The 19,497-nt window shown below is 36.8% G+C and overlaps 1 protein-coding gene across 4 annotated transcripts in view; it reads right to left on the reverse strand.

Moving 5' to 3' along the window:
* Positions 1 to 19,497, reverse strand: part of CEP350 (centrosomal protein 350) — a 197,690-nt gene that overhangs the window by 102,009 nt on the left and 76,184 nt on the right. For all 4 annotated transcript variants that reach the window (XM_064276564.1, XM_064276565.1, XM_010590972.3 and 1 more), the window contains 3 exons: positions 13,529 to 14,589; positions 4,928 to 5,078; positions 3,152 to 3,321 (listed from right to left, as the gene is read on the reverse strand). In XM_064276564.1, the coding sequence (XP_064132634.1) occupies positions 3,152 to 3,321; positions 4,928 to 5,078; positions 13,529 to 14,589 (1,382 nt within the window). The remainder of the gene's footprint in view (positions 1 to 3,151; positions 3,322 to 4,927; positions 5,079 to 13,528; positions 14,590 to 19,497) is intronic.

Consider the following 19,497-nt stretch of genomic DNA (forward strand, 5'->3'; position numbering starts at 1 on the left):
TTGTGCAGTATATTGTAGTACAGGGTAAATTGTGCAGTACATTGTAGTACAGGATAAATTGTGTAGTATATTGTAGTACAGGGTAAATTGTGCAGTACATTGTAGTACAGGGTAAATTGTGTAGTATATTGTAGTACAGGGTAAATTGTGCAGTACATTGTAGTACAGGGTAAATTGTGTAGTATATTGTAGTACAGGGTAAATTGTGCAGTACATTGTAGTACAGGGTAAATTGTGTAGTATATTGTAGTACAGGGTAAATTGTGCAGTACATTGTAGTACAGGATAAATTGTGTAGTATATTGTAGTACAGGGTAAATTGTGCAGTACATTGCAGTACAGGGTAAATTGTGTAGTATACTGTAGTACAGGGTAAATTGTGCAGTACATTGCAGTACAGGGTAAATTGTGTAGTATACTGTAGTACAGGGTAAATTGTGCAGTACATTGCAGTACAGGGTAAATTGTGTAGTATACTGTAGTACAGGGTAAATTGTGCAGTACATTGTAGTACAGGGTAAATTGTGTAGTATATTGTAGTACAGGGTAAATTGTGCAGTACATTGTAGTACAGGGTAAATTGTGTAGTATATTGCAGTACAGGGTAAATTGTGTAGTATACTGTAGTACAGGGTAAATTGTGCAGTATATTGCAGTACAGGGTAAACTGTGTAGTATATTGTAGCACAAATGCTATTTTCTGCATTTGCTGCGTTTCTTTATCTGCAATATATTGGTTCGGGAGTCAGACTTCAGAATCCAAGCTTTGCCAATAACTAGTTAGTGACCGTAGGTCACTAACAAACTCTAACGTTTGCAAGATAAAACAGGTGAGCAAGATCACGATTCCCTAAACTATGTTCAGCTGGAATTCTAATTCCATAACGTGCTGACTGAAGAAATGATTCTACAGTCAAACAAATTTGGAAAAAGCTTCATGTAATAGCCTAATCCCTGTCCTAAGATAAACAATGCCTATTAGTATGTTAAAAAGGATTAATGATAGGGAAGAAACCTATTTCACTTTAAAAGCATTTTCTAAATTTATGGGACCATGAAGCTCTTTTTTTCCTCACGACACCTGTGAAACAGCCTATCCCGTTGTGAACCAATATTTAACAAGACAAGACAGACTTTGGAAGCACTAGTAAAATGATCTCTAAAGTTCCTACCTAAAACTTTCAGAACACTTCCAATCTGCAAGACAGTTATATTAGTTAATAATCTAAAAAATAATTCCTTAAAAAAAAAAAACTCCTCCCAGCACTCTCATAGTGGAAGTATAAACTGGCACTAGCTTTCCGAAGGGCTACTCAGGAAATGTATCAAAAATTTAAATATGGCATACTGTTTGCTCCACTATTTCCAGGATTCTTCCCCAAAAGGAAAGAAGGAGATCAATGTACAAAGATGTATTTTTTGGCATATTCAATGCAGCAGTATCTATACTGGCAAAAAGAAAACAACCTAAATGTTCAGCAATGGGAAACTGACTAAACTATAAATCTTTGAATAACAGAACATTACATAGTCATTACAAAGAAAAATGTAGATACGTACTTACTAATGAAGAAAGATACGTATAACCTACTAACAGAACAAAACGCCTTATAAAATGTGACTACTTGAATATAAAATTTCCTATTTACATCTGCCTACAAATTGTCTGAAAGGATTCTTAGTAAAAATGTTATCATTGGTTACCTCTAGGTAGTGGGATGACAGGTGATTTTTTTTATTTTTAAATAGTTTTCTGTATTTGACCAATTTCTTTAAATTCGCCCCCCCGTCCCCCTCCCTTTTTTAACTCAATGATCACGGTTTATTTTTATAATTAGGAAAAACAACCTTGGAAACAATTATTTCCTAGCTAGAGGCCACCCTGTGAATTAAGGTCTTTGCCTTAACAATTGATCTCTATTAGCTTGGAGCAACAGAAGAAGAACCAGAGTCTGGAAAAGGGAGGAGGAAATGGGATGTGTGGCTAACTGCCTCCATGAACAATGCCTCCTCTGCCATGAAACCAGAAGAACTGGATGGAGCCTGGCTACCATTACTGGACATTGTGATCGAAGAGTCCATAGAAGAATCCTGATCAAAAGGGGGAAAACGCAGTCCAGAAATTCAAATTCTCATGGACTCCAGACTTTCTGGAGCCATGGGGGCTACACGAACCCCCGAAACCATTACCCTAAGATATTCTTTAAAACTTGAACCAAAAATATTTCCCTGAAGTCTTAAAACCAAACAGTAGTTTAGCTAAACTAGAAAAAACGTCTGCCTTGAACATTATGCTCTTTTAAGAACTATCTATACAGGATCAAACAGGAACTTTAGGGGGCAATGAATTTATGTTAATGGGGGAGAAACAACTCAGAAAAGGAGGGTGAGAACGGTAGCACAACCAGAAGAACGTAATCAATGTCACCAAAATTCAACATGTAGAAACAGTTAATTGGTGCATGTTTTGCTGTGTATATTCTCAACAACAAAATAAATTAAAAAAAAAAAAAAACACACGTTTGCCTAATCTCACCTCTAGTTCTACAGAGTAAACTACAGCCAGGAGTAAAACTGAGGAGACTGAAGAATATCTCAATCACTCAAAAATATTTACTGTTGCCAGTGCCCAATACTGAGCACAGTAACTGTACATATTACCTCCATTAATTTCATTTAAGCTTCAATATTACCGTAAGAAGTATCTATTATTATTTCTACTTTAACAGATAAGGAAGTTTGAGTATTACATTTAATGACACAGAGATATACAAGACATACTATTAAGTAAAAAAAGGCAGTTATAAGACAATACGATACACATTTCTGTATTTTTTAAGTAAAAATGTGTATACGTGTGTGTGTGGGATTGCATGTATATACTGGAAAATAGGTGCCGAAAATGTTAATAGTGATATGTCTGAGCTGATTTGTATTTCTTGTATAATTGTTTATAAATCATAACTTTTTATCAAATGCAAATGTATTACTTTTATATTAAGAAAAAGATGTAAACTGCTATGTAACAAATGGTATTATTTCAATCATCGAGAAATTCTCATAACTTCTTATGGAATCAAATCACAACTTTAGATCCCACTACAAAATCACTGGTGAAGACAATGACGTTTCCATGCAGAATTCCACTCACGTTCTATCTTTTCTTTTTTTCCTTTCTTTCCTTTAGAAGAAGTAGATGAACGAGATGATGCAGCAGACTGAGCACCCGATGAATGCTCGGAGGTAATGTCCACAGAGGAAAGATAGGCAGACTTTCTGCTAGAATGCTCCTCCTGAATGCCTGAACTGCTACCACCAACACTGTCAAAGAATAAGTAAGAGGAGTTAAAGACAGAAAGAACACAGCTAAAACTATAAATATGCAAAAATTTATTTAATCACTAGGATAATATAACTATAATCAAGGATGCCTTCCATTTTTCTTATTTATTTCCTTACTACCACTAAGCCTAGAGTCCCTGGATGGCACAAATGGTTAAGTGCTCAATACTAGCCGAAAGGTTGGTGGTTCAAACTCACGCAGAGGCACCTCAGAAGACAGGCCTGGGGATCTGCTTCCAAAAGGTTCCAGCCTTGAAAACCCTATGGAGCAATTCTACTCTGCACAAGACAGGCTGCTATGAATCAGAAATGACTTGACGACAACTGACAAAAAACAAGCCTGGGTTATTCCTTGTGGTTGAATTTACTATGGAGAAAAACCTCAGTGAAACCAATAAAAATACATATTTCAGATACTTAAGAGAAAAATACATAATGTTGGATACTGGAAAATTTGTATTCAAATTCACAATTTCATGTAACTATTTTCCCGATCTTATAAAAAGAACAATACTTTTAATATGGTCAACCTGAAAATAAAATGCACCAAATCATAATGATTGGTAATTTCAAATGTCACCACAATTAAAACTCAAAGTTCTGATTTAAAAATTAATCTTTTTGTTAGAGTTCAAAATTAAAAACTATACTTTTCCTGATATAATTTTAATAATAGTTTTTATATTAGCACAACTAGATTTCACTAATTTTTATAAAATCATCTAATCATTTTATGTGGATTACAACTTGTGGTATGTGAAGAAAATGATATCAAATATAAATGACCACAGATTTATTTATAGGGTAACAAAATTTAGGGAGCAAATTTTTCCTGCAAAGTTTGATTCACTTATTATGTGACTTTGTACAAGTAACTTCTGTGCTTCAGTTTCCTCCCTAAAATGGGAATAATTATAATAATTACCACATTAGGCTGTTGTAAGAATGAGTTAGAATAGGTAAGGCCCCTCACTCCTCTCACGGCCTTGCACATTAAGTGCTCAATAGAGCACTGTTATCATCATCATAATTACTGTTATTTTTCAAAGTATTGTAACGTTTTAGATGTTTTCCTGACTATAAAAAAAAAAAAGAATTATTAAGTGGGACCATGGAGACAAGGATCTATCTGATCTGCCTCAGTTTAATCACAGAAAACCATTTCTTCATCTTCTTACATTAGCATACCATGTAATAGTTTTCCAATATTATTAGCTCTTGGGGATTTACAAATTGATTTACAACAACCTATACTCTCCTTTTTTTTTTTTTTTTATACTCTCCTTATTATGTTCAAGGCCCTGTTCTAAATACTTTGTATTTCAATGACTATTCATAACAATTCTGTGAGAAAGGTACTATTATTTTCCTCATTTTACACACAAGAAAACTGAGAAAAGGAAGGTTAAGTGACATGCCCCAATGCAAGCAGTCTAGATCCAATGGCTATGCTTTTAATCATTATATGCAGCCTGTACGTATATCTTTAAACAAGAAAAATTGGACTAATGTTCAGGACATGGTTTTCACATATCCATTTTTTTCACTCTTCAGGTTTTATTCCACACTGTCGATGTATTCTTACATAAATTCAAGAGCTGATTTTTTTTCTGTCAAAGTCCCACTCCCTGGAGAGGAAACAAAGTCATCTTCATAAGAAACACTGCTTAGAGGGGTTTTGATGGTATTTAAAGGCCGCACTGCTGATGCCCCTCTTTCCAGCTTGTCTTCAAATCCTGTCAAAAGTAATAAATGAAATATGGTTAAAATAAACTATAACCAAAGCATCCATATCATGGAGATTAACAGCATGGACTTATAAATGCTTTGCTTTGCTTTTATTAACAATTCCTTTTAGTTTACCTTAATATGTACCATATATGCTTAACTTTTTATTAGGGAAATTTTGAAACATACATGAAAGTAGAGAAAATAGCATAATGAACCCAATGTACCCATCACTCAGCTTCAACAATTATCAGTACATGACCAATCCAGTTTCAGCTAAACCTCCTACCATCCCATTTGCTACCCTACCCTCCCAGATTATTTTGAAGCAAACCCGAGATATCATTACATCCCTAAATATTTCAGTACAGCCATAAAACTTTAATAAAAATCTAATGGAATTTCGGAATAAATCCAATTTTCTTAAGGAGAAAAAAGGTGTTAATTTTCACATTTTCAGTTCATCAAAAGAAATCAAAGCCTGGACAGCTCAACATGGCAGTTTAGTCAGACACACGATGTCGTCTCTCTACAGCAAAGACCAGAGAAATCAACTGAAACAGATACAGACAACAATTCTGGAAAGCTGAGCATCAAATGAAAGGATAAAGAATTAGATCAAACATCAACTGGAAGAAGAAACAATGACAACACTGAACGAGGAGAGATACTGAGCAGAAGTGTCCTGTCAGCCGGCCCAACACAGATGGAAGCAAAGCCAGCAGCGATCCAGTGTGAGGAGCACAGGAAGGCTGCCCCCAGCTGCCCCGCAAGCCCACTGAACAGTGAGGCATGCAGGGCTGCTTGCCACTGCTGACCCACCTAGCAACAGTTGGTGAGCACTCCCATGTTGCCAGACCAGCCATCAGAAGAGCACACCCACTTTGCCTGTTCTGACATATCAAAACAAAAAATAGGACAAAACAAACATACAATCAATCAATAAATACACAAATAATTAAAATAACACCTTAATGCCTTGGGGAAACCCTGGTGGCACAGTGGTTAAGTGCTAGGGCTGCTAACCATTAAAGGTAGGCAGTTCGAATCTACAAGGCGCTCCTTGGAAACTCTATGGGGCAGTTCTACCCTGTCCTATAGGGTCGCTATGAGTCAGAATCGACTCGATGGCAATGGTTTGGTTTTTGGGTTAATGCCTTGGAGACAGAAGACAATAATAAATCTTATGAAAACACAGGATAAGATAGCTTAAACAAGTGTGCAAAATAAAGAAAAAAAAAACCTTTCAGAGGAAGAAACAGTAATAGAACTATCGGAGAAGAAATTTAAAGGGCTTACATTAGGATCCTCAAAGAGATCAAGGAAAACATAGAAAAAACCTTAGAAGAATTCAGGAGAACAATACAAGAACAAAATGACAAACAAGAACTAGAAATTCAGATGAGCAATAAAATATCAGAAATGGATAACTCAATGGAAGGACACAGAAGGAGAAATCAATCAACAGATGAAAGAAACAATGAAATACAGGACAAATCCCTTGATAATAATTTCTTTCAGGAACAATTGGTGAAAAACAAAAATTCACTTACAAAGAGGCATTAATAAGACTAAGTCCTGATTTCTTGTCAGAAACCATGCAGGCAAGAAAACAATGGGATGACACATATAAAATCCTGAAGGAAAAGAACAGCCGAGAATCATATATCCAACAAAACTGTCTTTCAAAAACGATGGTGAAACTAAGACATTTCCAGATAAGCAGAAACTAAGGGAGTTTGTAAAAACCATATCGGCCTTACAAGAAATATTAAAGGGAATCCTTTGGATAGAGAACCAATGATATCAAACAACAACGTGAGATAAAGACATGTGACAACATCACCCAGACACCAACCCAGATAAATATTTCACAAAAGCAAAATAAAGCTAAAAAACTGACTACAGAGAACCAGAAAAATTAAGCTGTAAACAATGACAACTTCAAAATAAAAGTGGGGAATAAATGATATAGTTACAGAATTTCTACATGGGGAGGAAGTCAAGGTGATTTCAAGATACAACAGGCTGTTCTCATTTTTAAGAGGATTAAGGTAAACTTCAGGGTAACCATAAAAAAAAACATATTTACTCACCAAAATAAAGAAGAACAAAACCAGAAAGGTGCATTAAACAAAAGCAACAACAATGACTGATAGGAAAAGAAAATTCATAGACAAAAAGACTCACCACAAAAAATTAAGAGGAAGAAAACATTAACACCACAAAAAAGTATAACAAAATGACAGCAATGAATCCAGACCTATCATTAATCACACTGAATGCAAATGGCTTAAATGCACAGTCAAGAGTCAAAGAGAAGCAGAATAGAAAGAAAAAAAAAAAAGACCCATCAATAATGTCTGCCTACAAGAGATATACCTTAGACACAAAGACATGAACAAGTTAAAAATCAAAGGATGGGAAAAAAATATATTCAGTAAACAGTACTAAAAAGAAAGCAGGAATAGTAATAATAATTTTGGATAAAACAGACTTTAAGTGAAAATCTATTATAAGAGACAAAAAGGGGTGTTATATAATGGTTAAAGGGTCAATCCAAGAAGACAGAACAATAACAAATACCTATGCATCCAATGACAGAGCTCCAAAATACATAAAACAAACTCTAACAGAATTGAAAAGAGAAGCAGTTCTACAATAATAATAGGACACTAACACATCACTTTTGACGATGGACAGAAAACTAGAAAAAAACTCAATAAAGATACAGAAGATCTAAATAACACAATCAACCAACTTGACCTCCTATCACCTAATAGCAGCACAGTACACATTCTTCTCTAGTGCATACAGACCAGTCTCCAGAATACACTATATTCTAGGCCACAAAGCAAACCTCAATAAATTCAAAAACATCGACATAATACAAAATATGTTCTCTGACCATAATGCTATAAATACAGAAATCAATGACAGAAAGAGCAAGGAAAAAAAAAAAATATAAGGAAATTGAATGAATAGCACTTTACTTAAAAACTACTTGGTCACAGAAGAAATTAAAAACAAATTTAAAAATTTTGGGAATCAAATAAGAATGAAGACACAACATAACAAAACCTCCAGGACACAGCAAAAGCAGTGCTCGGAATAAAATTTATAGTAATAAATGCACACATCAAAAAAGAAGAAAGATTCAAAATCAATTTACTTAACCTGACAACCTGAACAAATAGGAAAGGAACAGCAAAGGAAGTCCACAGTCACCAGAAGAAAGGAAATGATCAAAGATCAGAGCAGAAATAAATGACATAGAAAAACAACAGAAAGAATCAACAAAATCAGAAGTTGGTTCTTTGAGGGGATCAATAAAGTTGACAAACCACTGGCCAGACTGACAAAGGAAAAAAAGAAGAAGACACAAATAAGCAAAATAAGAAAAGAAATGAGTGACATTACAACAGAACCAACCAAGATAAAGAAGATTAGTACAGAACATTATGAAAAATTGTACTCCAACAAATCTGAAAACTTAGAAGAAATGGACAAATCTAGAAACACACTATCTACCTAAACTAACAGAAGCAGAGGTAGAAAACCTAGACAGACCCATAGCAAAAGAAGAAATTGAAGATGTCATTAAAAAAAAAAAAAGCCCTGGCCCAGATGGCTTCACTGGAGAGTTCTACCAAACACTCAGAAAAGAGCTGACACCAATTCAACTCAATGTATTCCGGAACACAGAAAAGGAAAGAATACTTCCTAATTCATTCTATAAAGCCAACATAACCCTGATACCAAAGCCTATCAAAGATATCACAAAAACAGAAAAGTACAGACCAATATTCCTTGTGAACACAGACACAGAAGTTTTCAACAAAATTCTAACCAATAAAATACAACAGAATATCAAAAAAATAATACATCACCATCAGGTGGGATTCATACCAGGGATGCAAGGGTGGTTCAACATTAGAAAATCAATCATGTAATTCACCACATAAATAAAACAAAGGAAAAGAATCACATGATCATCTCAAGCCAACATTATTCTCAATGGAGAGAGATTGAAAGCATTCCCCTTGAGAATGGGAACAATTAAGGATGTCTATTATCACCATTCCTATTCAATACTGTACTAGAAGTCCTAGCCAGAGCAATAAGGGAAGAAAGGGGAATAAAGAGCATCCAAATTGGTAAGGGAAGAAGTAAAGCTATCACTATTTACCGATGACGTGGTCCTATACATAGAAAATTCCAGAGACTTCACAAGAAAGTGACTGGAACTAAGAGAAGGGTTCAACAAAGAGGCAGGATACAAGATCAACATACAAAAATCAGCTGAATTCCTCTATACCAACAAGGAGAACTCCAAAAAGGAATTAAAGAAAACAATACCATTTACAATAGCCTTCAAAAAGATAAAATACCTAGGAATAAATCTAATCAGGGACATAAAAGACTTATACAAGGACAACTACAAAACACTACTGCAGGAAACCAAAAGAGACCTACATAAATGGAAAAACATACCATGCTCATGGACTAGAAGGCTTAACATTGTGAAAATGTCCATACTACTCAAAGCAATCTATAGACATAATGCAATCTCAATACAAATCTCAACAACTTTCCTTAATGAGATGGAAGAACTAATCTCCAACTTTAAGTGGAAAAGAAAGAGGCTCCAAATAGCTAAAGCATTACTGAAGAACAAAACAGGAGGCCTCACATTTCCCATCTTGGAAACTGCCATGCAGCCACGGTAGTAAATACAGCCTGGTACTAGTAAAACGGCAGACACACAGACCAATGGAACAGAATCGCGGGGGGTATGGCCCAGTAAGCAAGGTAAGCACAGGCTTACTTGTGCATACTTACTAATCTGTAGTGAACAATTTCACCTGTTTTTTCACATCTGATGTGAAACTGTTCACTACAGATTAGTAAGTGAGCACAAGTAAGCCTGTGCTTACCTTGCTTACTGGGTCATCTGTCCCTGTCAGGGATTATAAATTTGAAAAGAGGTTTTGATTCTGCAGGAAGGTGCTGTAGGGTCAGAAGAGAGACAGATGCCAGCCATACCTAGAATCACAATCTTTGATGTTGTGAAAAAATGTGAAATTTTTCACTACAGATGATCTGGTTAACAAAGTAAATGCCATGCTTACCTTGCCTACTGGATAATCTGCCCCTGAACAGAATTCAGAACCCAGAAGTAAATCCACCCAGCTATAGACAGCTGATCTTCGACAAAGGGTTGAAGTCCATTCAATGGGGAAGAGATAGTTTCCTTAAAAAATGGTGCTGGCAAATCTGGATATCCACTTGCAGAAAAATCAAACAAGATCCATACCTAATACCACACATAAAAACTAACCCAAAGTGGATCAAAGACCTAAATGTTAAACCTAAAACTATAAAGTTCCTGGAAGATAATATATGGACAAAGCTAGGGGTCCTAACCTATGGCATAAATACACTATCAAACATAACCAAAAATGCACAAACAATAGAAGACAAACTAGGTAACTAAGTCCTCCTAAAAAGTAAATACTTAAGCTCATCAAAAGACTTTACCAAAAAAGTAAAAAGAGAACCTATGGACTGGGGAAAAAATATTAGCAATGGTATATTTGACAAGGGTCTAACCTATAAAATATATAGGACACTTCAACAACAAAAAGCAAGCAATCTAAAAATGGGCAAAGGACATGAACAGACACTTCACCAAAGACATTCAGGTGACTAACAAACACGTGAAGAGATGCTCATGATCATTAACCATTAGAGACATGCAAATTGAAACTACAATGAGATGCCATCTCATCCCTGCAAAAATGGCAAAGATGAAAAAAAAAAAAAAAAAACAGGAAACAACAATGCCTGGCGAGGTTGTGGGGACACTGGAGCTCTTATACAATGCTAGTGGGATTGTAAAATGGCATAACCACTATGGAAAATGGTACGGTACTTCCTCTAAAAGCTAGAAATAGAAATACCATATAATCCAGCAATCCCTCTATTAGGTATGTATCTTAGAGAAGTAAGCACAGTGACAGAATAGACAGATGCATAACCATGTTCACTGCAGCATTATTCACAAAAGCAAGGAGATGGAAACAACCTAAGTGTCTATCAATGAGAGAATGGATAAACAAATTGTGGTACACACACACCATCAAATACTATGCAACAATAAAGAATAACGAGTCCACAAAACATCTTATGAGTAAAATAAGTCAGAAAATGACAATTATTGTGTGACACCACTTTTATAAAAAAGTCAAGAATAGGTTTACACACAGAAAGCAATGTTCTTTGATGGTTACCAGGGATGAGGAGGGAGGAAGGGAGAATCATGAGATAGCAGACACAGTCTTGTGAAGGGAAAGGCAAAAACACAATATGGCAGAGGTCAGCAAAACGTGACCACAGTAAATGCAGACACAGAGAGGTATGCAAAAACAACAGACAACTACAGTAAATAATATATATATAATATATATAATTTATAATTACACTATAATATATATAATTCTGCAACAAAAGTAGTAACAACCAAAAATTTTTGAAGGGTTACACAGGTAGATATGTATGCTCTATAGATGCGGGAGGGCGTATGGGAGTACATGCACATGCATATATAGGTATAGTTGTGGGTATCTGTATATATATATTTGTATGTGCTGCATATATATTCATATATGTAATAGAGTACCTAGTGGGCACAGCTATGGAAACTTCTTAGACATATCCAAACACCTCGTGGGTCTGAGTTACTGGGCTTGAAGGCTAAGGGCCATAGTTGCAGGAGACATCTAGGTCAAGTGGCATAACATAGCTCATAAAGATAATGTTCTACATCCTAGTTTGGTGAGTAGATTCTTGGATCTGAAAAGCTTGCAAGAACCCATCTAAGATAAAAAATATTGGTCTCTTCCCATCTGGAGCATAAGAGTGAAGGAAACCAAAGACTCAGGGAAGCGATTAGTCCACAGGACTAATGGCCTACACAAATCACAGCCTCCCCTAGCCTGAGACCAGAAGAACTAGATGGTGCCTGGCTACTACCACCTACTGCTCTGACCAATGACACAACAGAAGGTCCCAGTTAGAATGGAGAAAAATGTAAAACAAAACTCAAAATTTTAAAAGACCAGACTTACTGGGATAACAGAGACTGGAGGAACCCCAAGATTATCACCCTAAGATACCCTTTTAACCTGGAACTGAAGCCACTCCCAGAGGACACCTTTCAGCCAAATAATAAACTAGCCTCTGAAATAAACAGTAACACCAGTAAGGAATGCACTCCTTAGAACAACCAACTATATGAGACCAAACGGGCAACATCTGGCCAAAAGTAAAGATGAGAAGGTAAAGAGGGGCAGGGAAACTGGAGGGATGGAAACGGGGAAGCCAGAGTGGAAATGGGGAGAGTGCTGACACATTGCGGGGACAGCAACCAGTGTCACAGAACAATCTGTGTATGAATTGTTGAATGGGAAACTAATTTGCTTGTGTAAACTTTCACCTAAAATACAATAAAATGTTTAAAAAAGGAAATCAAAGCCTACCTTAAAATTACCATCTACAGAAATAAATGGCTAAAGAAAACAGCATATATAGGTCTGCGCAATATCATAAAGAAGTGCCTAAATATGAATTCTAGGAAACTACAATGTGATACCCAATTGAGTATAAGATGAGCAGATGATATCAGTTTATCAAATAATTTTTTCACTATGTAAGGTAGAAATACAAAACCATAGTATTAATAGCTGACTTAAGGCTCAGCCTAACTCCTTCCAACTTGAAAATTTCAAGGTTATATCAGCACAAGAGGGGTAGACTCAATCTATCACAGGAAGAATAGAGTCAAGTTCATCATAGAAAAGGAAAGTTATGTTACAGGATGTCAGGAATAAGAGGGCAACTTTAGAAGTTATTGTTTCAGGATCCAACTATCAAGCTACATTGCTATTCAAAGTCTGACTGCTATTAAAATTAATTTTGACAAATAGTAATAGAATTGTTTCCAAATCAGAAATGTTAATACAGTTGCCCCCTCAATTCTTGACCACAATATTCCCAATAATTCACAAATTACTCAATTCAGAAATAGACTCATTTTCTATTTAAATACATAACTACAGTCACAGAAAAACTTGTATACACTTAAATATTTTATACCAATCCTGAACATCACACATAAATTTCTCTAAACTACATCAACATTTTCTACAAATACCAGTCAGCTACTGTTTTATGACAATAACTAAGAAATAAAATTTTAAAGATCAAATTACTAATACTCTAGTTAAAGGCTACAGATAATTTAGAAGATGACTAATATGGACAACAAAAGTCTCCATTATCCTTATAATCAACAATAAAATTGTGTACTTATGTATATATGTACTATACAGAAGGTATGAAGTAATTTATCTTAAGATAACATACAAATATTACCAGGCTTACATATTCTTCTCACCTTTTCCATATAACTGATACGATTTTGTAAAAATATTAATGACGCTGTGTGGACTTCCCTTCGCTAATTCTTCCCACGGTCCTTTGCTTTGTGTACCACCTACGTTCCCAAAAAGTGGCAAGAATTTTTCTGCCTCCTTCTGAAACTCTTTGATGGGTTCGTAAGTATTTCTTTCTCCAGCACAAAATTCCTTTTCTTTTAAGATTTCTGCTACCTTCAAAAGGGGTCGCCCATCCTGGCCTCCCTCTTCTTCAGAGAGACTCCCCTCACTAAGAAGTGGCCCTTCACTGATTGAATCTGTGCTGGAACCAAGTGACATTTTGGCTTTCTCTTGGGAACAGGCTTGCATATCAGAGCTAGAAGAGTCAGTCTGCCTTTTACACAATTGTGCCAGCAGCCCTTCTGGTTTGGGACCAGGGGATCTCATTCTGAAGCTTGATATGGCACTACGAGGTCTGATCATCTCGGGAAGCTTTTTAAATTCACTAAGGTTGCCTACGCCAGGAAGATCATCATCGAAGGTTGCATGAGATACACAAGTTCCCAGCATCTTTTGAATTCGGGCAGAGAAAACATCTTCAGTATCCTCTTTCACAGGTGGACTTATCGCCTTGGTCCAAGGTTCATCTTCTTGGGGTGCCTGCTGCATATCACATTCAGTGTTCCATACTGACCCATAGTTAATGTTGGCCCCAGCTAATTTCTTGGCTTCACTTTCAATCCTGCTAGACAAAGAAGCGGCCGTTGCTTTCAAGGCTTCAATACGATCCAGTTTACTCTTATATTGGCTGGCACTAGGTTTTAACACGGCATCTGGATGAGCAGCTGGTGAGGTCAGATATGTTTGAGGTGTAAAAGTTAATGGCCCTGAAGCCATATTATGATTCTTCCTGGTTGGTAAAATAGATTCAAAATCCTTATTCAAAATTCCTACATGCTCTAGACTCAAGAGATGGGAGAGTAAATTTCCAGCTGTTCCAACAAGGGGCTGTGGTTGAGTATGGTGAACTCGTGGGCTCAATCTGTCAGGCTGCATCCATGTAGGTTCCATTAAGTCTTTTCTGGAAATGAAAAGTCACAATACATTAGTTAACACAGCAACTCATAACTAAGCCAGCACTTTTTTTCCCCTGATTATAAGCATAGCGCATATTCATTAGAAAAAAAAAAAAAAGACAGAAAATGAGGATGAAGAAGATAAAAGACTACTCAGAAACTGAAAAACCAGAAAGAGCCATTATTAATATTTCACTTAAAATTATTCCCTCCAAATATCTTCCTACATGTTCTGGCAGTGGTGTTTTCACAAAAATGTATTTTACCATACATGCTGTTTTGCAAACTGTTTTCTTCAACTAAGATGTCCTATTTTTTAAACAATTAAAGAGAAACTGTTATAATCTTTAAAACTCTGTGGACAAAATTCTTTATACCACTGTCTCTATCCTTTTCCTTAAAAGTAATGTTCTACAGAAGAGAAATGTTTAAGATTGCTAAGTATTAATGTAGACATAATACAGATTATACTAATCAACAAATATTTACTAAATGTTGAATATTTATGTTTAACTATGTACATACTAAAGAAATAAGGTGATTGTTACAACTTCTAACAAAAATTAATTCACATCAAACAATTAAATGCTAAACTGTTATTATCAACTATGAATAAATAATACACCAAAGCCCACTGCCGTCGAGTCGATTCTGAGTCAAAGCGGCCCTATAGGACTGAGCAGAGCTGCCCCATAGAGTTTCCAAGGAGTGCCTGGTGGATTTGAACAACACCAACCAGGGCTTAGACAATACAGAGTAGCATATCCATAAAGTCCAGGCACAGGATAAAAATGTCCTAGACAATACTGTGTATATTCACCTGAGTTTCCAGACTATGAACATAAAGAGAGAACAAAGGCTGATGTAAACTATTAAGAAGACACTCAGAAGAACAGCATGAGGTTTTGTCCTTGATCATACCCACTATTTTTGGATGATGACATAAAGATATGCTTATCAAATCTGCAGATGACAAAAAAGCTGGGAGGTATGGCTAACCCAACAGATGATAAAATTATGATTTAAAATTATTTGGACAAGATGTAACCTTAGGCCAAAATAGTATGGAGAAACGTAAAGTCCTACAACTGGATTAAAAAAAATCATCTGGAGGAGGGTAACAGGGTAATAAGGGAATTAGAAAGTATGCCATGCAAGGTCTGGTTGCATTACATATTTATGCAGTCTTTTATATGGAAGGGCTGCTAAGAAGAATGGAATGAAGGAAAAAGACTAGAAAGTAAATTCAATGTCATAGAATATAGACTACCAGAAACGCAAAGTATGACGTCAGCAGGGCTTAAAGTATACTAGTGATAATAGGAATAAGCCAAAACCAAACCCAGTGCCGTCGAGTTGATACTGACTCATAGTGACCCTATAGGACAGAGTAGAACTACCCCGTAGAGTTTCCAAGGAGTGCCTGGCAGATTTGAACTGCCGACTCTTTGGTTAGCAGCCGTAGCACTTAACCACTACGCCACCGGGATTGGTAATTGGAATAGAAAGTTATAAATAGAAAAATATTGTAGAGGAGCCAAGATGGTGGCTTAGCCAGACATACCATGCCATTTCTCTATAGCAAAGACCCAAAAAACCAAATGAAACAGATACAAATGACAATCCTGGAATGCTGAGCATCAAATGAAAGGTTAAAGAATTAGATCAAACACTGACTGGAAGAAGAAACTGCGTGAAAACAACAAACGAGGAGAGATATGGAGAGGAGGTGCCACATTGACCAAACAGGCACAGCATGGCCATCCTGACACAACGCCAGCAGTGATCCCAGGTGAGGTGAGCAGGAAGACAAGTTATGGAATTCCCAACAGAAGACAGAGAAGCTGTGTAGACATATCCTGAGCGAAGGTGAGTGTGACATCAACCAGATCTAAGGAGGGAAAGTATAGGAAGGAGGGCAAAAGCGGCAGGGATCTTGGCATTCACTGAGCAGGGAGGGAGCCAGGACCCAGAGACAGGGCTATTCGTCAGTGGTGGTCTCTGACCATTGGGATAAGTGGCACATAGGGAGCAACAGATCCACAGAGTGACAGTAGGAGGCATCCTCCATGACCAGACTATAGGCAGCCCCCCTCCCTGTACTTGGTCAGGGCCAGGTCCCAATTGCTGGCTGTAGCCAACAGAAAGTGCCCAGGCACCCTTGCTTGGTGACCAGAGGAACACACTCCCCTTCCCCCCAACCTCCTGGCGATCAGTGGAATAAACCCCCCAACCCAGCACCCCCAACTGCTGGGGACCATAGTACAAGTATCTCCTCCCCACAACACAGACCCATCCATCACTGCCCCCTCATCCTACAAGAAGCGGAGAGCACTCCTGTGCTGTGCTGTTGGCCCCGCCCTCCCACCAACCCACCAAGCAGCAGGAGACCACTCCTGCATTTCTGGCCACTTACCCTGCACCTGTCCACCAACCTGGCCACATGGCAAATGGCAGAGAACACTCCCATACTCTTGGCTGCTCATCACACCCCCAGGCTGTCACCCCGCCTACCCGATGAGCATCTGTGAGTGCTCCCACACTACTGGACAGACAGGAGGTGGCTGGCACCAGCCCAACCCATCCTCAGCTCTCACACAGCCAATGAACAGCAATGCAGGTTCACCCTGCCCGTCACTGTCCCGCCCACCCAGAGACATGTGATCAGCATTCCTGTGCCACCAGATAAATGATCAGCAAAGCACACCCGACCAACCCACCCTAATATATCAAAAGAAAACAAAAAGAACTAAACAAACACACATCAATAACTAAAATAACACCTAAACACCTTGGAGACAACAGACAATAACAAATCATATGAAAAAAACAGGATAAGATGGCACAAATGACCGAAATAAAGGGGTAAAAACCCTTCCTGAAGACGAAATGGTAACAGACTACCTGATAAGGAATTCAAAAGACGAATATAATACACAGGATCCTTAAAGATATCAAGGAAAACACAGACAAAACCCTAGAAGAATTCAGGAAAACATACAAGTACAAAATGACAGACTGAAGACATTAGAAACCATACAAAAACAAAAACTAGAAATTCAGAAGGTGAACAATGAAATAGCACAAATAGACAACTCAATGGTAGGACACAAGTAGAACTGATTCAATAGAAGAAAGAATCAATGGAATAGAGGAAAAATCCCTTGATACTAAACTTGTTTGAGGAACAATCAGAAAAAAGAAGAAAGAAAAAATTTAAAAAGCCAAAAAGTTATGTGGGACACCATCAGGACGAATAATTTACCTGTTAATAGGAATTTCAGAAGAGGAGGAAAAAAAGAAAAGTAGAGAAAGAATTTCTAGAGATATACTGAAAAATTCTCAAAGATCATGAAAGACGAGAAGGTTACTATCCAAGAAGCTCAACAAACCCCATACAGGATAGACCTCCCCACCGCCCCTCCCCCCAAAAAAACACCAAAATATATCATAATCAAAATTTCCAAAAAAGACAAAAAAAAATTTCTGAAAGCAGTTTGTGTAAAACAAAATATCACTTACAAAGGGGCACGAGTGACTAAGTGCTGGTTTCTCCTTAGAAACCATACAGGAAAGAAGACAATGAGTTGACATACATAAAATCCTGAAGGAAAAAACTGCAAACCAACAATCATATAGCCGGCAAATTGTCTTTCAAAAATGATAGTGAAACTAAGGCACTGCCAGATAAGCAGAAACTAAGGGAATTTGTGAGAACCATACCAGCCTTGGAAGAAATATTAAAGGGAGTCCTTTGGATAGAGAGCCAATGACATCAGACAACAACATGAGATAAAGACACATGACATCATCACTGAGATAAAGACTTTCCAAAAGAAAAATGAAGCTAAAAAAAACTGACTACAGAACCAGAAAAATTAAGCTGTAAGCGACAACTAAAAAATAGAAAGGGGAATAAACGATGTAGCTTTATAACCTCCATATGGCAAAGAAGTCAAGGTGATTTCAAGATATAAGACTGTTTTAATTTTAAGAGAATGAATGTGAACTTCATGGTAGCCACAAAGAGAAGTAATACACTTACTCATCAAAAAAAAAAAGCAAAAAGACTCAGTAAACACAAAAACAGCAGCAACTGATAGGAAAAGAAAATCCATATACACAAAGAACTCAGCACAGAAAATTAAGAGGAACAAAGAGACCATTAACAGCACAAAAAACTATGACAAAATGACAGCAATGAATCCAAACCCACCAATAATCACACTGAATTGTAAATGGATTAAATACATCAGTAAAGAGAGTGTGGCTGAATGGACCAAAAAAAAAAAAAAACCAAAATGTGACCCACCAATATGTTGCCTACAAGAAACACAACTTAGACACAAAGACAAACAAGTTAAAAATCAAAGGATGGGAAAAAAACATATCAAGGAAACAGTATCCAAAAAAGAGCAGGACTAGCAATATTAATTTCAGATAAAACAGACTTTAAATCAAAATCCATTATAAAAGACAAGGGCATTATATAATGATTAAAGGGTCAATCCACCAAGAAGAAATAACAATAATAAATATCTATCTACCCAATGGAGTCCTGGTGGCACAGTGGTTAAGCATTTGGGTGATAATCAAAAGGCTGGCAGTTCGAATCCACCAACCATTCCTTGGAAACACTATGGGGCAGTTCTACTCTGTCTTACAGGGTTGCTATGAGTCAGAATTGACTCAACGGCAACGGGTTTAGAATTTTTTATGCAGACAATGACAAAGCTCAATAATATATAAAACAAACACTAACAGGGTTGAAAAGAGAAACACACAGTTCTACAATAATAGTAGGGACTTTAGCAAACAACTTTCAATGATGGACAGAACAACTAGAAAGAAACTCAATAAAGATACAGAAGATCTAAATAACATAATCAATCAACTTGACCTCACAGATCATA

Source organism: Loxodonta africana, chromosome 25 (genome assembly GCF_030014295.1).
Source record: "Loxodonta africana isolate mLoxAfr1 chromosome 25, mLoxAfr1.hap2, whole genome shotgun sequence".
Taxonomy (NCBI): domain Eukaryota; kingdom Metazoa; phylum Chordata; class Mammalia; order Proboscidea; family Elephantidae; genus Loxodonta; species Loxodonta africana.